General features: G+C 35.9%; 2 protein-coding genes and 1 pseudogene across 3 annotated transcripts in view; all 3 read right to left on the bottom strand.

Moving 5' to 3' along the window:
• Positions 1 to 20122, bottom strand: part of Golph3l (golgi phosphoprotein 3 like) — a 35294-nt gene extending 15172 nt beyond the window's left edge. The window contains exons 1-2 of one of the 2 annotated variants that reach the window (XM_020155808.2): positions 19946 to 20122; positions 17752 to 17946 (exon numbers count right to left, since the gene is read on the bottom strand). In XM_020155808.2, the coding sequence (XP_020011397.1) occupies positions 17752 to 17934 (183 nt within the window). In that variant the 5' untranslated portion in view covers positions 17935 to 17946; positions 19946 to 20122. The remainder of the gene's footprint in view (positions 1 to 17751; positions 17947 to 19945) is intronic. The other variant, XM_020155806.2, reaches the window with a different exon arrangement.
• Positions 16683 to 16780, bottom strand: LOC141414358 (U6 spliceosomal RNA; annotated as a pseudogene).
• A 175-nt stretch (positions 20123 to 20297) lies between the features above and the next one.
• The window catches only part of Hormad1 (HORMA domain containing 1), a 30957-nt gene continuing 28081 nt past the window's right edge, over positions 20298 to 23173 (bottom strand). The window contains exon 16 of the mRNA XM_020155750.2: positions 20298 to 21608. Within this exon, the coding sequence (XP_020011339.1) occupies positions 21528 to 21608 (81 nt within the window). The 3' untranslated portion in view covers positions 20298 to 21527. The remainder of the gene's footprint in view (positions 21609 to 23173) is intronic.

Below are 23173 nucleotides of genomic sequence, written 5' to 3'. Positions count from 1 at the left end.
GAAAATTTTAGGTTGATAGTTTTATCATATTGAAGGTATTATAACCTCCTTTTCTGGCTTCCACTGTTTCAGTGAGAAATCTATCATTCTTACAGGTTGCGATTTCTTTGTAGGTGATATTGCTTTGTTCCTTGGTCCTTTAAAAATCTGTTTTGCAGTTCAACTACAACATGACTGTATGTGAACTCATTATCCTATTTGGTACATATTGTGCTTTATTTCTGTGTGTTCACTTCTTAGTATGCCAAATTTGGCTGTAATCTCTAAGAATTTTGGCTCTCCTCTGTCTTCTTTATTTTTTCTTTCTAGAACTTAAGTCTTTCATATTTTGATTCCCTTGTCTATTAATTTTTGTTTTATATTTTCCACTTATTTATTAACTATATTGCTTTCTGGAGAGTTTTTATCTTGAGGGGGGGGCAGGTTCTTGCTATGTTGTTCAGGCTGGCCTGAAACCCCTGGACTCAAGCAATCCTCCTGGCTCAGCCTCCAGAGTAGCTGGGACTATATGTATGTACTACTGTGCTCGGCAGGTTGGAAAGCTGTATCTGGCTCCCAGATATAACTGGGATATACCTTCTTTTCATCTGTACTTTTTTTTTGAGACAGGGTTTCATTATATAGACCAGGCCTGGCCTTGAACTTCCTATGTAGCCCAGACTAGATCAGACTCACCATCTTCCTGTCTTACTCAGCTTCCTGAGTGCTAGAATTGTAGGTGTGCACTGTCATACTCAACTTTAACCCTGTGATTTTTTTGGCAGTATTGGGGATTGAACTCAGGGCTTTATGCTGACCAGGCAGGCACTCTACTATCTGTGCCAAGCCTAAGTTACATTTAGTTATTTTTCACATTTGCCTAATTATTTGTGATAATAACTTATTGCTTTTCAATTTCTTTTATTCCTTTAAAAATGTCATGGGGGGAGGGAGGTGACCCAAACAATGTATACATATGTGAGTAAATGTAAAAACAATAAAATAAAAAAATAAAATAAATGGGGATTCTAATAAGATTTTATTTGTATTACAAAGACAATCATTAGGAAATAAATCTTTGCCACTAAAACAATGTCATATGGCATTTATATTATCTGATTATTTTAATATCTGATAATATCTGATGATCTATATTTGATTTTCAGGGTTGTTTCTTTGAATGTTTGATGATCTTTGATTAAGACAAACATTTTTGTGAATTCATGAAATTCTGGAGGACTAAACTAAACTGAGGATATTTTCCTCAAAGAGGAAGATCTGCATTTGCTTCTGCTGAAAGCCAAGTATGGGGAAAATGCGGAGTGCTGCACAACTGCGGCCACATTTAAACTTACTTTCCTTCAACCCATGGTTTATTCCTGACCATCTAATTTCTGAATTTCAGAACTGATTTTCATGTTTGTTTATTGCTTACCTCTTGGATTTTAATTTTGGGGGGGGGTTCCTAAAAATTACCTCAATTGTCCAAGGCTCAATAATCTACTCAAAATTAAGATTATTTGAGATTTAATATTTGACCAAGATACTGCCAGAGGGTAGAGATCTTCCAATTCCAGCATTCCCACTATAGTCAAGATGATCTTTACGTTCAAATGTAATCATATAACCCCTTCTCCCACGCTTAAATATCTTTCAAATGCTCCTCTCCTTGCCCTCAGGATTGACTCTAATAGCATTCAAACCAAGCAGCTGCTTACTAGTCTCCTCTCTAGCCTCCTCTAGAACAATATGTTCCAGCTATCCTAAACTATTTTATTTATTTATTAGTGATTTGTGGAGCTGGGGTTCAAACTCAGGGCTTCATGCTTGTTTTACCACTTGAGCCACTCTGCCAACCCTTACATGTTCTTAATGCATTATTTCTGTCTATTGGCCTTTGCACACACTGCTTTCTCTACCTAGAAGAACCAATACTCTTCCTTCTCTAGCGCCTCCTTCTACTTAAGTATTAAGTACAGATACTATATCTTCCATGTAATCTTCTCTAACAATGTTTGCCCCTCTACATCACCCTCTGGGTTATGTTCCTCAGCTGTGTATAGGTATATATACTTCTCTCATATCATCTATTATATCACATTGGAATCAACTGTCCTAACTATACTATAAATTCCTTAAGGAGAGGATATCCCTTATAATAGACACATAGTATTTGCTCAATAAATCTTTCTTATTTTTCCTGCAGTGTTGGAGATCAAACTCAGGGCCTTTTGCATGCTACCACTGAGCTACACCCCCCCAACCTCAATAATATTCTTGAAAGCATAAAGGTATTCTTGAAAGCAAATGTGTTAACCTAACAAAAGTTCAACTTGAGCCATAAACATCCCTTAGAAATCTCCTAATTTCCTGGGGCCTGAGCTTCAATTTAAGGCTGGGATTAGTTTCTTCTCCTGCTAACTTCCTGGCTACTCTTTAAGGAGAGGAGAGATGACTTTTTTGAACTTAATATTTGGTTTTATGAAGCTTAGCTGCCCAATTAAGGTTAAATTATAACTTACTTAAAAACACACAATGTATTTATGCATAACATATATAATCCTGCTGAATATAAATTTCAACAGTTGTGCAAACATTTCATCCAGTATTAAAAGCAATTAGAGGAAAGTTTTTTTTTCATTTCTTCCTGACCATATATAACTTGTGTTTCAGTGACACTGTCAGATTGTCAACAGAACTGTGAGAAGCACTATAAACAAACAGTGGAGACCAGGATGTAGAAACTGTGTTTTGAATATTATCTTTTCCCAGCACAGGCTCTCCAAATGAGTTTTTTACCTTCTTTTTATTGAGTAATATGTAATAATAGAAAATAGAAATACAATAGAAAATATAAAAGTCTAAAAAATTTTAAAACAAGCAACTGCAAGAAAGAAACTGGATTTAGAAAAAGTGAATCACTGAGAAAGAGAATAGAAGACAGTATAAGTTCCCATGCACAATAGCTCCAGATGACTCATCTAGGGTAATATCTTAGAACAGATTCATGATACAAATACAAGTGGAGTGTAGTCTGGGGGTAAGAGAAGATAAGAAGTATTTACATTTCTAAGGTCTTTTTTCTTTTTTGGTCTTTTCTTCTTTATACAAATCTATCTAGCTTAGCAAATTCTCAAAAAATCCATGAGAAGGATTTTGTGTTAAAGGGCCAATGCTTAGTTGTGTCTGAGCAGGGAGGCCTAGCACATACAAAGATCACTGTTCAATAATTCAATTCAACACCAGAAGTTATACATATGAGGAAAAAAAGAGAACATTTTAGAACCTACTAGAAACATATGAAAGGAAGTGCAGGAATCATATACCGTCTCATGACCAAGGGAGAATTTTTGACTACCAAAATGAGATCTTTATATAGTGGATTTTGTTTTGTCCTGATTTTAAAACTACATGATTGTAAAAAAAAAAAAAAATCACATTACATAAATGTATAACTTAGAAAGTGAAAGTCTCCTGGAATCTTACCCCTTCAAGATGACCACTATAAATAATCTAAGTGGGTATTTTTTCTAAACATTTATATACAGATTCTATTAGATATTTACATTTTTTAGTATTATTTACAGAAAGAGATAATACTGAGTGGCAACTTTTTTCACTTACCAATTACTTTGCATGTCTTTCCACATCAGTAAATATAGATTACTATATTTTAGATGCACTAAGATGTAGCTATCTAAGCCCTCTACTTAAGTGCCCTTGCTTTTTGCAACTTCCTTGAAGACACACCTTAAAACAATTCTAAATGTTAAAGATCTTAAAGTTGGCTGCTTGGGTCAGGAAAGAAAACCAGGTTATGGCTGGGCACTGGTGGCTCGCTCCAGTAATCCTAGCTACCTGGAAGGCTCAGAGCTGGAGGATTGGGGTTTGAGGCCAACCTGGGCAAATGGTTAGAGATAACATACTAAAATGGACTGGAGGTGTGGGTCAAGTGGTAGAGTGCCTACTTTGCAAGCAAGAAGCCCTCAGTTCAAACCCCAGTTCCAGCAAAAAACATACAAATAAACAACAACAACCAAACAAACAAAAAATCCCCAGGCTTATTTTTAAAATAACATTAGAAAATGCTAAAGCTGAATAGAAGTATCTCAGGTACATAACTGAGCTTGTAAAATTATTACAATAATATGAAATACTATCTACTTTAAAACATGGTTTTCAGCTGGGCTTGATACCACATTGGAAGGATTGGGAGTTCCTTGGCTACACAGTGAAACTCTGTCTCCAAACAAATATACATGGTTTCCTAATCTTTTCAAACTATGCAATGATAAAGTATCACTTTATTAGGAAAAACTCCAGAAAAAAATGACCTTCTTCTCTTCAATCTTAAGATTCAACATTTAAGTTGCTTCTTCCTTAAAAGAATTTTATAGTGTTTTCTTGAAAACTTTTCTATATGCTCAATTCCCAAATCCATTTGTAAGTATCATGATTTCAAGGGATTACACAAAAATCTGTAAATAGAACTAATTTTGTTAGTGGTTCAAGAGGTGGAGCACCTGCCTTGAAAGCATGAGGCCCTAAATTCAAAGCCTAGTTCTGCTGGGCACTAGTGGCTCATGTCTGTAATCCTAGCTACTTGGGAGGCTGAGATCGGGAGGATCAAGGCTCAAGGCCAGCCTAGGCAAACTGTTGAGGAGACCCCATCTTCAAAATAACCAGAGCAAAATGGACTGGAAATGTGACTGCATGTGGTAGAGTAATTCTTACATAACAGGTGCAAAGCCCTGAGTTCCACCTAGTACTGCCAAAAATAAAAAAAGTGTAGGAAGTAAGAACAAATCATATAGCTGGTTAAATGGTAGACCTGGGATTTTAACGTAGATATGTCTAATTCCAAAGCCTGTGCTTTTAACAACTGCCTACATAAGAAAACTACAAAATAACTGCCTTGCAAGTATCAAGTCCTAGTTTAAACCCTAGTCCCACCCACCAAAAAAAAAAAAAAAAAGATAACTACAAAATATTGAGAAGTATCATAAATACAAGGGAATTAAGAGAAGGGAAACTTCATTGTTGGATTTGTAATAGGCTTTGAAAGGAAGAAGGAAGGATATGCATAATTTAAATTATGAGGGAAGGTTATCATTTTAGGAGTATATGAAAAAGCAAATGGAACTGGAATGGCAAGTCCACTGAAGCAGTGAAAGATAAAGATAGATAAATAAGGTGCAGCAAAAGAGAAAGGAAAACATTATTCTATCCTTAAGGAAGTTACTGTCCAAATAACCAGAGCAAAAAGGCCAAAAAAAAAAAAGTTAGTAATGGGATCCTAGGCAACCATTAAAAATGATGGGGTAAGTTTACATTTACTGTCATTTTACTGTCATGAAAGATGTCCACATTATATTAAATAGATGCTAAAACATAACTTGCTTGATATCATTTTTAAATAATTATCCATCTCTCTGTTAAAAAAATCTTTAAGGCCAGGGCACTGGTGGCTCTTGCCTGTAACCCTAGCTACTCAGGAGGCAGAGATCAGGAGAATCGTGGTTGAAAGTCAGCCTGGGCAAATAGCTTGAGAGACCCTATCTCAAACCCATCACAAAAAAAGGGCTAGTGGAGTGGCTCAAGGTGGAGTTCAAGCCCCAGTCTCCCCTACAAAAAGAAATCTTTAAGGATCTTTACTAAAATTTTAAGTTTCCTTAGTGGAGAGTCTTAAGTGGTTTAGTGCCTGTCTAGCAAGTACGAGGCCTTAAGTTCAAACTCCAGTACTACCAAAAAAAAAAAAAAAACTAAAAAAAAAAGTCTAGGTCGTAAAATTAGGCTAGTTTTTGAAACTTTACATTTTTTAGAAACAATATTGACATGCAATTTACAGAGTGAAATGCATAGATGTTAAACTCAATTTTGAAAAATACAAACAAAAATATGAAAAAAATGCAGATATTTATATTATCTTACACCCTATCAACATATAGAACATTTCAGGCTAGGATAGATATACTTCAGTGGGAGAGCACTTGCCTAGCATGTGGAAGGCCCTGGGTTCAATCCCCTGTACCACAAAAATAAATAAAATGATATGGAACATTTCTATTACTTTAGTAAGTGTTCACATGTAGATCTGTCTGAATTTCTGAAAATATATTTCACTTTAACAAAACAAAAAAGTAACAAAGCACTCCTAAGAGGGAGAGCAAAGCCTACCAAATAATATCTTTGAAACTTTAAACTCTTTCAGTATTGTTTTCTATTTGCCATTCATACCTTAAACTTTTGGGACAACTATGAACAGGTGAAGGCAAAAGAAAATAAATGGTAACCACTAAGGAATTTCTTTTTCTTCCATGTTCTTATAGTACTGTTTTGCACCTGTCTCCTAACACTTAACATATTATATCTTAGCATACGGTTATTGTATATCCATCTTTCTTCTATCAGCTCCTATTCTTCTTGAAGGATGATAAGCACATCTTAGTTCCTTCTGTATTTTCTTTATTTTTCTCAGTGCCTTGAATAGATCAAGCACTCAATAAATGTTGGCTAGGTCAAACTGAAGAAAAAAGAACCCCACACATCATTAAAATAATTTTGGAGACAGGCTCTTGCTATGCAGTCCAGGTGTCAAACTTGATATCCTCTTGCCTCTGCCTCTTGAGTGCTAGGATTATGGACGTATATCACCACACCTGGCTTTCATTATATAATTTTACTTTTTTTTTTTTTTTTTTTTTTTGCTGTTTTGGGGTTTGAACTCAGGGCCCTGTACTTGGCTAGGTAGATACTCTATCATTACGTAATTTTAATGACATTTCCTTAGGGTGAAGCACACTTGAGGCGAATATAAGTAAATTACTATAGAATTACCTCCAAAACCTTTCTAAATCATTGCAATGGGCTGAGTTATGGTTCCTCAAATTTCATCTGTTGAAGCTATCACCCCCAGAATGTGACTATATTTAAAGACGGGGCCTGTAAAAAGGTGGGTAAGTTAAAAACAAGGGGTTAAAGTGGGCCATCCAACCTGAATGGTGTACTTAGAGAGGTGGAAGTTTGGCCACACACAAATGTCAGGGATACATACATGCAGCAAGACAAAGAAAATGAGTCTCCCCCATCCCCCATTCTTCTTGGGCTAAGTGGCCCAGAGCCTCCAGACCCATGTCCCCAAGCGGTGGATCATGGGTTGCAACATTCCTTCCAACAAGCAGGCACCGAGCAGAGCACCAGAGGGGGCTTGGGAGTGACTGCATGTGTGTGCCTGTCCAGGAAACCTCGAGTCATCTGTGCCTGACACCCTCTGACAGTTACGGAGTGCAAATAAGAGTGTGTGTGTGTGTGTGTGTGTGTGTGTGTGTAAATAGAGGGGGTGTGTGTGTGTAAGAGGGGTGTGTATGTGGTGCTAGCAGAGGTTCTAATTAGAGAAACAAGAACATTCAGTGTAAAGTTTAATTTTAGAGATTAATTTTCTGGTTTTTGTTGATTGGTAGCATCAATAAAGCTACCAAGAAAATAGACCCAAAAAAAAGAAAATGAGTCTCAGAAGAAACCAAATGTGTTAATCTTGATTTTGGACTTCTAGCCTTCAAAATTGAAAGAAAATTAATTTCTGTTGTTTACACTAACAACCCTGTGGTACTGAGTCCAAACTAATATAATCACACTCTCATAGAAAAATCTAGAAGCCTGTTTGTTCATTTGGTCTTAAGTTTTAAGATGCAAGAAAAAAGGATAGGTGATGTAGCTCAAAGGTAGAATGCTTACTTAGCAAGCATGCATGAGGTTCTGGGTCTGAATCCAGCACTGAAAAAAAAAAAATGGAAAAAGAACTACCTACCCATATTTATCTCCTTTTAGAATAGTAAGTTTCCTCTTCCTTCCATAAGGAAGCTATGTGACATCAGCTCTACCCTATGGCAGGAAGAGTGAACTGAGGAGAAAAATAAAGACTATCTTTACACTAGACCTTTGAAGAAGTGTTTATATTTACTTCCTCTAAACATTTTTCCTTTTGCAAATTAATTACTTAGACCTGTTGTCCTTTATGATTAGATTACCTTGTTTGAGGAAATAACAGAAAAATAATGTACAGAACTTTCATATTTTCTTCTTAATATTTTGAGGCAATGGAATGGAAAATTTTGAAGTAAAACTAAAAATATTAAATCATTTAGAATGCTTTACAGTGGTACTTTTCATTTTGCTGACATTACTAATGCCAACCTATTTTTTTTTTTATGGTTATCCTTTATGGTACTCTTTCCCAGAGTAAGCTTTGCTATGGTACTACAACATTTGAACAAGAAAATCACAAATGATACTTGAAAAAATAACTCAGGTGACAAATATTACTGCAGAACATAATAATCTTCTATCTTAAATTAAAAACCATATGAACCTACCTAAGGAGATAAAATTCTTGGGGTCAACACTAATGGGTAGCAATCTTTATTTCAACAAGAAATACAGAAAAATATGTGATACTTGTTTGTACGCATGTCATTTGTCAATCTCTGTCAGTGTAAATGTAAATTCCACAAATTATTGCTAAATAACCATTTTATTTTGACTCCTATAAAGAAAGGTTGTTACTTGCCTTGCAGGATCAAATAAGAAAAGGTGCAATATGGTTGAAAACTCTTAAGTTAAACACACAAAATATGGAGGAGACAAAAAGAGAAGAAAAAGCTCACAGTAAGTTTATAGGCTTAGTGATTAGACCCAAAAGTCAAAATTTAAGTGGGTATTTAATAACAGTCTCAGATATTTTAAGAAAGAGTGTGCATTTTAGAGTTGGGAGGAACAGGAAGAAGCTCTCAATGAAATAGCTTAAACTCTATTTTACTACTGTCAAAATTGGACTGGTTTTTGGTTTACTTCCTTTCATACAATAGTAAGTAATTCTTTGTGGTTATATAGTTGGATAAAATAAAGGAACGTATTTTCTTTTTTTATTTTTTTAACAGCCTGTGTTAAACACACAAAATAACCTGATATACAAGTCCTTCTGATACATTTGCAGTTTGCAATGACAGTAACTACTGACAAGACTGTTCATTTTGTGCAATCAGGAAATAAACACAAAACAAGGTAGTGACTTAACTTTCAACCTTTTTTTTTTTTTTTTTTGCAGTACTGGGGTTTGAATTGAGGGCCTCATACTTGCTAGGCAGATGTTCTACCACTGGAGCCACTCTGCCAGCCCAGCCTTTTAATCTTTTAATTTTAATCAGGGCCTCACACTTGCTAGGCAGGCACTCAACCACATGAACCACTCCACCAGTCCCTCCTTTTTTTGTGTTGAGTATTTTCAAGACAGGGTCTCATAAACTATTTCCTGGCCCGTCTTTGATCTCTGACTCCTGAGTAGCTAGGATTACAGTTGTGAACCACCAGCACCTAGACACAGTCATTTCTAAGAAAAGTAATTTGCTTCATCTATACGCAGTAAGTGAAAAGTTGTTTACTGTAGTGACTTATTGTGACTGATTTTTAAAAACTTTTTTAGTTCAGTTTTTTTCACCAGTTTAAAAAAAATTTTACTTTTAATCTCCCATTTCTAATAAATTATAATGATGAACCATAGCTGAGAATCATCAGTATCTTGAAAAAGCATAGCATTAACATACTTTATAATTAGAAACACATTTTCATCCAGTCTGGCTTATCTTTTTTTTTCTATATGTGTGAATAGAAAAGAATGCAACTGACAAGCTTAACAGTAGTATTTATAATGGACTCTCGAGTGTTTTATTAACCCACAGAATGAATGAATAGTGGTATATTCACATAATGAAACACTATATATAACAATGAGTGGATTAAATTAAATTATATACAATAATGAGTCTCACAAACATCATATGGACCAAAGACCACATAAGAATATTAGCCCAAACTGGGCGCCAGTGGCTCGCATCTATAATCCCAGGTACTTGGAAGAAATCAGGAGGAACATAGTTCAAGGTCAATCTAGGCAAACAGTTGAGATTCCATTCCAAAATAACGAGGGCAAAATGGACTGGAGGTGTGGCTCAAGTGGTAAAGCTCCTGCTTTGCAATCGTGATTCCCTGAGTTCGAAACCCAGACCCACCAAAAAAAAAGAAAAAAAAAAAGAGTATTAACCCAATAGAATGAGTTTTAAGACAGGCAAAACTAAAATATTGTTTAGGGATATATATACATTAAAACTTCCTAATCCTGAAACTTGCGATTAGGAAAGGGTAGAAGAGGAGGTTTTTGCATGTTGTTATATCCTTTTATTGGTAGTAACATGAGTGATGAGTCTTTGCTTTAAAATTATTTGTTAAACTGTATTTAAATGTCTTTTTTTTTTTTTTTTGGACAGGGTTTTGCTAAGTAGCCTAGGCTGGCCTCCTGATCTGCCTCCCAAGTGCTGGGCTTACAAGTGTGGAACCACCATACCTGACTCCTATTCATGTGTCAAATACACTTTTTATGGATATGCTGTTTCAATTTTAGAAAATTTAAGCAATAAAATATATAACCGATGTCCAGTTCTGTTTGGTACTCAAGTGTCAAAACATCGGGATTCATGTTAAAGGAGGTGGTATGCTTTCAAATAGTTACCTAAATCTTCAGAATTCAGGTTAAAAGTTATTACCTGCTTTAAGTCTTAGCATCTCTTCTCTTCCCTTTCCTCCTACTCCTTCCCCTTGAGCCTTTCCTTCCCTACAGCACAGTTATGCACATAATATACCATGCTGCAGTGATTGTCTGACTTTCCTGATCCCATTTCTGACTTCTCTGACCACTTTCATGAGACCATAAATGATCTAAAAATAAAAAATAAAAATAAAAAAAACAAAGTAGGAACTAATGCCATTCATTGTTTTCTCTATATATCCAGTATTTGACAGACAAAAGGCATTCAATAAATTTTGGGTGGCCAAATGAATGGCAATATATTCCCATAATTCCAATGAACAAGACTTCTTGCCAATTTTTACTATAGTGACATATGACAAATATGATGAAAAGGCTTGTATTCCACAGTGTACAGTAAGCAATGGCATTACCAGAATGCTTTGTAAGGAAGGGAGCAGGGTAAAAAATGCCATCCACAAACTGAAAAGGTTGAGAGGTTAAAGAATTATCACTAAAGCCAAAAACCATTAATAGGTTTACTACTCTTAGGTAGCTTACTTTAATAATAACAATAATAAAAATACTCTGTGGTGGGCACCAGTGGCTCACGCCTGTAATCCTAGCTACTTGGAAGGCTGAGATCAGGAGGATTACAGTTCAAGGCCAGTCTGGGCAAATGGTTCCAGAGACCCCCCATCTCCAAAACAATCAGAGCAAAAATGGCTTGAACAGTACAGTACAAAGTCCTGAGTTTAAACCCAGTCCCACCAAAATATCCCCAGAAACAATAAAAAACTCGAAAATGAGAGGTTTTAACAACAAACTCAAAGCATTCATTGCTCAAGAGCCAATTATATCAAAACACTTAATGAGTTGGGCATGATGCCTTTTATCTTAATTCAAGCTACTTGGGAAGCAGAGATTAGGAGAATGGTTTGAGGCCAGCCTGGGCAAAAAGCTATTAAGACACTATCTCAATCAGTAAACTGAGTATGGCAGCACACACCTGTGATTCCAGCTAGCAGAAGACTATAAGTAGGGTTATGATCCGAGTTCAGTCCTGGGACAAAAATGTGAGATGCTACCTGAAAAATAACTAAAGCAAAAAAGGACTAGGGAGTGGCTCAAATGGTACAGCACTTGTCTATCAAGTGCAAGACCAACCCCCCCCCCCCCCCGCAAAAACAATAGTGGCATTCCTGGTTTTAACAGGAATTATTTTAACAGGAAATAATTTTATTTTGGTCAGGTTGGTATTCAAGTTTTATCTTCTAAATTATAGTCAGTGTTATTGAACTGAAATTAATACCTAAATTTTAAATGTACTTAAAAGGTTGGATTCTTCAAATTATATTTCAGTGAAGACCTATGAAACTTAATCCAGGTCTAGAAACAGGAAACTATCCAGAAATTCCCCTCATGCTACTTTCTAATCATTAACATTCTTTTCTTCTCCCATAATACAAGGTTAACCCCTGTTCTAACAACTATACAAATCATTTTCTTGCTTTCTTTATAGTTTTACCACCTAAATAAACAACTCCAAATACTAGTTTCTTGAATTTCATATAAATGGAATCAAGACAGCATGCATTCTTTTGTGTCTGGCTTCCTTTACTGAATATATGTGAAAAATATAGATGTTGTAAAACAATGTTTATTTTCACTCTGTACAGAAAACATATTTACCCGAACTAGAAATGACCCAAATTTCCATGTACAGGTGAGCACAAAATAAAACAAGCTGTCATACGTTTATACAATGAGACACTGTTCAGTAATAAACAGGAAGAAGCTTGGTACATGCAACCACATTGGTGAAAGTTACAAACATTATATCCATCAAAGGAAGGAAGACATTTAAAAATGTATGCTGAAGAGTTCATTTACGTAAAACTGATCAAAAGTGAAATCAGAACAGGTTAACTCTGAAAGGGGTTTTGTTCCTTTAGGGATATGAGAGACTATTTTGAGGTGAAGGAAATTTGTGGTAGCTGTATTATGGCAGGAGTGGCTTCATGACTATTGTCAAAATTCACCAAACTATGAAGTTCATTTACATGCATTTTTTATTACTACTATTTTTGGCAGTACTGGGGTTTAAATTCAGGGCCTTCCATTTGCTGAGCAAGTACTCTATCAATTTTGCCATACCCCCAGTCCTTTTGCTTTAGTTATTTTTGAATAGGGTCTCATGTTTACCCCCAGGCTGGCCTGCACTGAGCTCCTCTCCTTCTTCCTTTCCTCCCAAGGTGGCCTTGAACCAAATAGCTAGGCTTACAGACATGAGCCACCACATCCAACAACATGCATTTTCTTGCATGTAAATTATACTTTGATAAATTCAATGAAATGAAAATATATATTTATACTCATTTAAATAAATGGATGGTTTGTCTCTACCCTTTGTTTTCAATCTGTAGTACTAGGGTTTGAAATCAGAGCCTCACACTTGCTAGGCAGGCACTCTACCACTTGAGCCCACCCCAGCCCTTTTCTGCTTTAGTTATTTTTTGGATAGGGTCTCAAGTTTTGCTTGGTGGTAGCTTGGGGGTGTGGGGGGGAACAAAGGAAAAGAAAGGATTTCTCTGGATTTTCTCCATATGCGTCACCACACCCAGCTCATTTTTATCCTTTTTGATTAAGTTTGGTCTTTTTGCCAGAAAACACATGAAAAAAAGCTCACCATCTCTAGCAATAAAGGAAATGCAAATTAAAACCACGCTAAGATTCCACCTCACCCCTGTTAGAATAGCCATCATCAGCAACACCACCACCAACAGGTGTTGGCGAGGATGCGGGGAAAAAGGAACCCTCTTACACTGTTGGTGGGAATGTAGACTAGTACAACCACTCTGGAAAAAAATTTGGAGGCTACTTAAAAAGCTAGACATGGATCTACCATTTGATCCAGCAATACCACTCTTGGGGATATACCCAAAAGACTGTTACTCCAGAGGCACCTGCACATCCATGTTTATTGTGGCACTATTCACAATAGCCAAGTTATGGAAACAGCCAAGATGCCCCAGCACTGACGAATGGATTAAGAAAATGTGGTATCTATACACAATGGAATTTTATGCAGCCATGAAGAAGAACGAAATGTTATCATTCGCTGGTAAATGGATGGAATTGGAGAACATCATTCTGAGTGAGGTTAGCCTGGCCCAAAAGACCGAAAATCGTATGTTCTCCCTCATATGTGGACATTAGATCAAGGGCAAACACAACAAGGGGACTGGACTATGAGCACATGATAAAAGCAAGAGCACACAAGGGAGGGGTGAGGATAGGTAAGACACCTAAAAAACTAGCTAGCATTTGTTGCCCTTAACGCAGAGAAACTAAAACAGATACCTTAAAGCAACTGAGGCCAATAGGAAAAGGGGAACAGGTACTAGAGAAAAGGTTAGATCAAAAAGAATTAACCTAGAAGGTAACACCCACGCACAGGAAATCAATGTGAGTCAATGCCCTGTATAGCTATCCTTATCTCAACCAGCAAAAACCCTTGTTCCTTCCTATTATTGCTTATACTCTCTCTACAACAAAATTAGAAATAAGGGCAAAATAGTTTCTGCTGGGTATTGCGGGGGGGGAGAAGGAGGGGGCGGAATGGGTGGTAAGGGAGGGGGTGGGGGCAGGGGGGAGAAATGACCCAAGCCTTGTATGCACATATGAATAATAAAAGAAAAATTAAAAAAAAAAAAGTTAAAAAAAAAAAAAGTTTGGTCTTTTTGTTTTTTGACATAACTGGGTATTGAACTCCATCCATTTGAGCCACATCACCATCTACTTTCTATGTTTATTTTTTTTCCCCCCTGCAGTAATGGGGTTTGAACTCAAAGCCTACACCTTGAGCCACTCCACCGACTCTTTTTTGTGATTGGTTTTTTTGAGATAGGGTCTCTGGAACTAGTTGCCTGGGCTGGCTTCAAACCCTGATCCTCCTGATCTCTGCCTCCTGAATAGCTAGGATTACAGGCGTGAGCTTTTCTTAGCAAAACAGCAGAGGTTTATTTATTATGCACAAAGGAAAGAGAAGAATAGCTCCCTTATGGGGGGGGGGGGTCTCAGAAAGGCTGAGCCAGTCTTTTCTAATGTTGATGGACCTTTAAGTTTACTTTCAAAAAGCATGTATCTTTTGTCTCCCTAACTAGACACAAGTTTCTTGAGGGTAGGGTCCATATATTATATTATTTTATATTTACCTTAGTATTTTGAATAGTGGTAATGTGCCTAAAACTAATATTGAGATGTGATATCCCCAATCACACTAAATATTGATTAAATAAAAATATTTGGGAGATGAGAAGAAAATAGAGCTGGAAATCAATCTAGTATCTTTATAGTTATATAACTGGCATTTTGTAAGTCAGAGGTTTGAGCTCTCTTATTTATTTTACCAAAGAATTTATTATCTATTATTCTTCTCGAGTCAAATAAAAGCTAAAAATTTGTCAACTACTATAAAAAATAAATTAGAGCAATTTAAAAGTGTTTAATTTTATCTGCCCATTTTACCCAACATATCACTAATATTGAGTAATAACTATGATCATAGCTTTTAATGAAGTCTTTTTTTTTTTTCTACAATTTATACAGTAAGCCTGCCTTACTTGTGGATTTATTTCATGTAGTTTTGACCAAGCACGGTCAAAAAAAAAAATTAAACAAAAATTTTAAATTCCTGCAGCAACTCAGTTGTGTGGACAAACTCTCAGTCAGTCTTGCCAAGTGTTTTCCTACCCTTAATTTTGTGAAAATATGCCTCCCTAAAAGCAAATAGCTCCCCAAAACAAGAGAAGAGTAAATGTACTTAGTTTAAGTGATAAAGTGAAAACTTGAGATTTGTTGAAAGGCGGAATGTCTCTAAAGGAAGTTAGGCAGCATTATTTGGAAAAATGAATCCAGCATGTGAAGTATGGCACTGAACACTGCATCCTGAGCATTCAGTTCTTCCTCATTAACACTCTCCTTGGAACCATACATACACAGATACCACAGGTCTACGTTATCAACTATTACAGATTTATAAACACACAAAGGCAAAGGCAGTTTCTTTATAGCACAGAAGCAAAAATTCTAGTATTTAGGGTCAGCAGGAAATTAATCAGTCCTATTCAAAACTAACAGGCTGGGGATGTAGCTCAGTGGTAGAATGCTTGCGTAGCATAGGCAAAGCCATGGGTTCAATCCCTAGCACTCACTACCAAACCAAACCAAACAAATGAAACAACTTTTAGCTCTTTAGTCAGTAAATGTTCCCTAATCACTATGTAAACATCTTGAAACTCTATTTACACCACCTAATATTTATTAATATATTTTAACTATCTCTTAGTTGGCTTTGCCTTTTCATTTTATCTGCTGTTTACTGAACAGGAACTTCATCAACTTTCTCAGTAAACAGAAAATATATGCCTGGGCAAGATTTTCTGATATACCTGTTTCTTGCCAAGTATATATGGGCATATCTCAATATTAGTTTTTAAAAATACAGACAAGTTCTTCAACTTGGTAATTCAATAAAACAGAGAAAGAGAGAGGGGTGGGGGTGGGGACAGGGAGAGGGAGAGAGGGAGAGAGGGAAGGGACATACTAAATAAATAAAATCTATAAAGCCTAAGAAACAAGGGTATTCCCAAATTGAGGAATCAATGTAGAAAAGAAAAAATCATTTCTAGTTAAGGACAATTACTCAAAGTCAAATTTAGCTTTTTTTTTTTTTTTTTTAAATGGCAGTAACTGGGGTTTGAACTCAGGGCCTCACACTTACTATACAGGCACTCTACCACTTAAGCCACTCTGTCAGTACCAAATTTAGCATTTTTTTCTTGTTTTTAAAGACTTCTTAATGTTTACATCCTTTGCCCATTTTTTTATTGGGTGCTTTATTTTTTATGACCTGATTTTTAAATGCTCCTTACATATATAGAAAACAACCTTTAGTCTGTCATATGTGCTGCAAATATTCTTTCACAGTTTGGGGAAAGGAATTTAGTATAACAGGATAAAAGTGGGGAGAAATTTCCTGCCCACCATGCAGGAAATGGGAATAGACATTCTAGATTTGATATTTTTTTATGCTTTTTTCCCTCAGTGAATTTTAAATTTAAAAAAAAACATGGACCATTTCATAAACTTGCATCCTTACGCAGGGTCATACTAATCTCTGTATCATTCCAATTTCAGTAGATGTACTGCCACAGAGAGCACAGCATTTTTCTATTTTATAAGTTTCCAAAAGTGAGGACAATAACACAGTTGTTTTTGATATTTACTCAAGATTTTCCTGGAAAACAGATTCAACCTATTACATCTATATGCCTTCACAGCTTCTTCCTGAGGGAAGAGTGATGAGAAAATATAAAGTTAAATTACAAATGAAGGGTAATACACACTACTACTAGAAAAGCCAGGAAAATAGAAAATACTTTGATAATATATCACAAAACTATCTCAGGATCAATCCTACTATTAACAAAGAAAAACTTAGAAAGGAAAGCTGAGATTATTTTTTTTGGGAGGGACTGGGAAGCAGGCACTCTACCACTTGAGCCACATCTCCGGTCCACTTTGCCCTGGTTGTTTTTTTTTTTTCTTTTTCTTTTATTATTCATATGTGCATACAAGGCTTGGTTCATTTCTCCCCCCTGCCCCCACCCCCGCCCTGGTTGTTTTGTATAAAGGGTCTCACAAACTATTTTCCTGGGCTGACCACGAACTGCAATCCTCTGGATCTTAGCCTCCCCAATAGGTAGGATTTAGGCATGAGCCACCAGCACCTGGCTGAAATTCTTCTTTCTAAAACAGCTATCACGTTCCTTGTCTTTTCATTTAAGACTTTTTCTCCTCAAAGTTCAAGAAGAGAAGACTTGAATGTGTGCGCTCTCTTTCCTATTTTAATAAGAGGTTATTACTTCACCATCAAACTAACTTAGGAAACTACAAGTACAAAACTTTATGCTGTGTTATCCTCCACAATTTTGCAATTAAACTATATCAAAGAAAATATTTCTGGATCTTTTCCTCTAAGTATCAGAAACCCTCTCAAATAGCTCCATCCCCAAGATGGAGTTCAATCTTAAGGTCAATTTATCATTAACAAAAGTATTCCATCAGATTGTTTTCTAAAACATTCCAATATTTGAGTCTTTGAGATAGCCCAGCCCACCTAACCGCATTACCTCTTTATCTTTTAATCCCAGGAGCAATACTTCTTCCATCAAGGTGAGACGGATATCCTTAGAGTCTCCAGAGTCTTCATTATCTGGACTCCTCTCTTGATTAGTGTCTTCTTCACTTTCTATCTTCTTTTCAGAGTTCTTGCTTACTTCAGTGCGACGGGTCCGGTGAGTTAAAGTGGTCATTCTCACCTGTTTCTGGAGGGAGTGGTGAAAAATATTATTTGCATAAGCACACAAACAGATATTTATATATGCATACTAAAGTGTATTCTAGAAGGAAGAAGTAATGACTGGAAAAACTGAGTGTGTACCACAGTATCTTTAAGTACAACAGCTTAATTTCCACAGATAGCAATAACAAGAGATCAAATCAGTAATTCTAAAGTCAAGTCAAAATGATAATTTTTTTAAGCATGCTGATTTCTTGTGAATAACCTGTAACATAGGAATGAATCTCCACCATTGTTACTCCTATTTCACAAAGTCGATCCCCAAGATAGGTAAGACGGAAAAGCAAAAAACATTCAGATACCAAATGCATACAATAACTTACATATAATTTCTGTAAATATTCAATGGTACACTATAAAACACAAAAAAATAGAAAGTAGAAAAGAACAAGAAAAATGAAACAGAAATACGTTTTTATATTTTCTTCCCAACTCATTTCATGTGTTCATTTGGAGGTCACTAGGCTAGGGAGTGTTCAAAGAAAATCATGTGTAATAATTTCAACAGTCAGTATACTTAGCATCTCTAGCCCTAGCTAGTTATCTTGTGAATACACAAAGAGCTACCAACAAAAAGCACTAATCAGAATGTTAAAAAATTAGCAAATTATTTAATTTAAAAAAAGGGGACTAAAATGTAGCTCAGTGTTAGAGCATGTTCTGGGCTTGATACCCAGCCTGCAAGGGGGAGAAAAATCAAAGCACATGCCCTTTTATTATTTTATTTATTTATTTCTTGGTGAGCCTGGGGTTTGAACTCAGGGCTTTGCACTTGCAAAGCAGGCACTGTACCACTTGTGCCATGCCTCCAGTCCATTTTGCTCTGGTTATTTTGGAGATGGGGGTCTCCCAAACTATTTACCCAAGCTGGCCTTGAACAATGGTCCTCCTGATCTCAGCCTCTCAAGTAGCTAGGTTTACAGGAGTGAACCATCAGTGCCCAACTGCACATGCCCTTTTATAACCTGCACTACATCTGTTTAAATCATCTGTGATAAGAGTTTAAAGTCAACATATATAATTTAATACAAATCAATGTCAATTTTTAAGATATAAAAACAAATATTTAAAGTCAGCAATTACATAAAATATCTTTGCAATCAAAATAGTGTTTAAGAGCCGCTATGACTGGACTGGTCTACCTTCTAGCAGGATTTCCCATTATTCCCAATATGTACTGTTGTCAAGTCTTTTCTCAAATATGTCTTGCGCTTTTTTTCTGCCTCTGCTCCTTGATTTTTTGGGGATTCTCCTTTTCTCTTTCTCTCTACATTTTATCATACTTCAAAGGCCTATTAAGAAGCCTTAAAGTGAATCTCTCTGCATTACCTATACACTCGATGGCCAGAATTTTCTCTCCCTCAGCTGTACTTTCACAGAACTTTATTTATACTTACTTCCTTTTAAGTATTTAGTATAGTCTCTCTTTTGGTATGGCTGTCTCAACTGTAAACTTCTTGAGGGCAGTAATATTGTCTTCTTGGGTTTTTACTCTTCATAGCAACTAGCCCATCTTTAACGTTGTAAACTGCTTGATAAATATGTACGATTAAAATGAATACTAAGCAAAGAATGTGAACATTTAAAATGAAAATACAAACGAAGTGACTTACAAACACTTCTTTGTACAAGGATATATATTTCAATTATTACGTCTGGTGGGAACGAGAAAACTGAAGGAGGAAATGAACCACAAACTAAATGCTTTTAGGGTATTATCTAGCTTTTTATTGGGATTATATCCTAAACCAATACAAGAAACTTTAAACCTTGGCGGTGGGGGGGGGGGTGTTGGAAAGAGGAATTTTCTTTGAGGATTTATTTCCCTTGGACATTTACCATTTAAAAATCCTTGGAAAAACAAAAAACACCCTTTCCCCAATTTAAAAAAAAAAAAAAGAGAGCGAGAGACTTTTTTTTTTTTTTTTTTTGAGGTTAGGAAATGTAATTTTCCCGTTGCTTACCTGATGTTACTCCCGGGTTACAGCTGGAAGCAGGCTGCGGCTTGCGCTCTATTTTGGGAGGACACCTGTTCCCCCCACCCCACCCTCGTCCTAGTAGGTGAAAAACTTCTCAGCCACGCAGAGAGCACAAACTTCCTGATCCTTCGATGCAGAGAGGGAATAACACATCAGCTTCCTCAGGATCACTAGGCAACCTACCTTGGTGTTTCTTCATTGGACCAATCAGAAACCCCCAAGTTTGAGCCCAGCCAATCAGAGCTTACAAGGGGAGGCTCTCCAGTGCTATTGTGTTGCGATCCAGACAAACATCATCAAAAGTAGGTAGGTTTGGGTTCAACCTGACAGCTGGTTAATCCAATGAAGGAACCTTGGTGGAAGAGAGAAAAGAAGGCTACGCTCCCCACCCCCATTAAGTCAGCCAATCAAAATGTCCAGTAAGCTAAAAAGGGCTGCCAATCGTGAAAGGTTTCTGTTGGCCAATTTCAATGTAGCAGGTGTGTTACTGTAACAGTGCATACTGGGGCAGTTGGATGAGAAGTGTTGGATTCAAGAATAAACAAACATTTTTAAAATTGGTTGTTTCTGATAGCTAAACCCTGACTTGACAGTTCTAGAAACACTTTATCTGAGTCAGTTTTTGAAGGTTAGTTTACATTTAACAGGATTGATGGGTAAGTTTCTACCATCATGCACATATCAACATTTCTTATACAGGGCTTGTTACTGCCAAGTCCATGGCTAAAGTATGTTTTTGGAATATGGTTGCTGAAACTACAAGAGGCAAACAGACTGTTTTCTTTTCTAAAGCAAAGGAAACAACAAGGCTGGAACTAGGTTTCAGGATTCTCATTGAAAGCAATTTTTCACATTCAAAAGTTCTAAGAAGTGTGCTCAACTCTTGAAAAATAATTTTTACCAAAATGATCTCAAAATTAGTACCTAAACACTTTCTTCTAATTAAATAAAAATTAAAATCCATGAAAGAGCCTACATACTGAATGCTTTATTTTGCTGGTAAAATGCCAGTTTTAATAATCAGTCATCTTTTTCTCCTGTAGTAAAAAAAAATGTAAAAAAAAGAAAAGTAGCAATTTTTAAGTTGTACATTATATATTATCATGTTAACACATATATCAAAATATTGAAGAACATTGTCATAATACAATGATAAACAGCCAGTTAAATGGTATAGTTTTAACATAAGTTAAAAAGTGAATCCTTACAAAATTTTAATGCCAAAATAAACATTATTTGTTTCAAAAGTGGCTTTAGAAGGCCTTAAAAAGTTGGCAAATATTTAAAGAAAATGTCCACTAAAATGCAAGATAGATCAATATTCAGTATATAATGAACAGAACCAGTTATGATATTTGTACTTTTGGTTTTATTCAAAAATTCTCTTGGCTTTATCTCAGGTAAGATCAATAGTCAGCTTAAAAACTTCATTTTAGAGTAGGAGTTGCTTAAAATTACAAATAAATTTTCAGAGGTAGGGAAAACACACCTTAAAATAGTAATACAGTGTCTTTTAGTTTAAATGTTGAGAAGAACTTTGCAAATGTCCAGAAGAAAAAAATAATTTTTATATATGTTCTTTTGGTTCACTAAATTTTCTCCTTTTTGGCACTGGCTCTTCACTAGAAGAATCAAAGTGATGGATGACCTGTCAAAAGAAAACAACTACTAAGAATACTTCCTGGTTTGTATGTCTTTAATTTTGTTTCTATTTTTGTGTCTCTGAGGTATCTTCTTTAAATAAAAATTATACCTATTTTCTAGTAAAATAGTATACCTGGGTTCTTTAAATGTAGGGTAAAAGGGTTGAGGATATATGTAACAATGGTACAGTACTTGCCTCGCACACGCAAAGCCCTGGATTTGATACTCAGAACGCTACCGCCAACAAAACAAAAAATATTTTTAGCTTGGAGTGGTGGCACATGCCTGTAATACTAGCAGTCAGAAGATTAAGGCAAGAGGATCACATGTTTGAGGCCAGCCTGGAGACTACCTAGTGAGTTCTGGACCAGCCTCGACAATGAAGCGAGACTGTAACTCTGTAATCCTAGCTACTCAGGAGGCAGAGATCAGAAGCTCTCAGTTCGAAGTCAGCCTGGGCAAATAGTTCGTGAGACTCTATCTCAAAAAAACTCAATACCATAGGGCTGGTGCAGTGGCTCAAGTAGTACAGTACGTGCCTAGCAAATATGAGGCCCTCAGTTCAAACCATAATACCACAGGAAAATAGTAAATAAAGTAGTGTACAATTTATTAATGACATAAGTACACCTTCTGATGGCTGCTGAAAGTACATAGTCAAAGGATGTAAAGGTTAGATAAGATTTAACATTGCATCCTTTAAATAACTATTTTAGAATGAGAAGGGAAAACAGAATTTAATTACAAACAGAAAAACATTCTAGCTTGGGACTATGTAAGATTTAAATAAATCATGTCTTGCTTTTGTACTCTGGTACAAATATCTGATAGATATTGGACATTCATTGTACAGTTTTGGTTATATTCTTTTTTTTTGTATATGTGTGATGCTGGGAATTGAACCTAAGCCCTCATGCAGAATAGACAAACACTCTACTGTTGAATTAAAGCCCCAGCCCCAGTGTGCACATATAACTGAATGGGAGAATGAATTAGGGAATTCCTGACAAGATTCCCTGAGTTATTGAACTTTGATTTTCCTGGAAAAAGTTAAACCAAGAATAACAAATTGGGTTATTATTTTGTACAAAAAAAAATCAAGGCTTAGAACACTGGGAGAATTAAAGAACTTAATGTACTAATGGAATGTAAAGTTATTTCATTCACTTCTTAAGTATATATATTAAAAATAGTATTAATCAGCTATATTTTTGAGATTACCCTTTTAACATTTCACTTTTAAAAACAGTGTTAAGTTTTTAGTTGTCCATTTTTTTTTTCCTGGTGCTCTGGATGGAACCCAGGACATTATGAATGCTAGGCAAGCACTCTGAGCCATATCCCCAACCCTTCAATTGTCTAATTTTAATGGATTAATACCAAACATTCTAGTTGAAAAAAATAGTAAGTATTTTAAAAATGACAAGTCCATTATCTGATTTGGTAAACTAAAGTTCCAAAGATAAAACAACTATAGAATTTTGGTCAGGAAGTTTTCATTCTCTTGAGATATTAGGAGGAGGTACTACATTTTTAAGAATGCATGAATTTGGTAACTTTTCTTTTTTC

This window comes from Castor canadensis, chromosome 11 (genome assembly GCF_047511655.1).
Source record: "Castor canadensis chromosome 11, mCasCan1.hap1v2, whole genome shotgun sequence".
In the NCBI taxonomy this organism is placed as follows: domain Eukaryota; kingdom Metazoa; phylum Chordata; class Mammalia; order Rodentia; family Castoridae; genus Castor; species Castor canadensis.
This window is presented reverse-complemented; position numbering and strand designations above follow the sequence as displayed.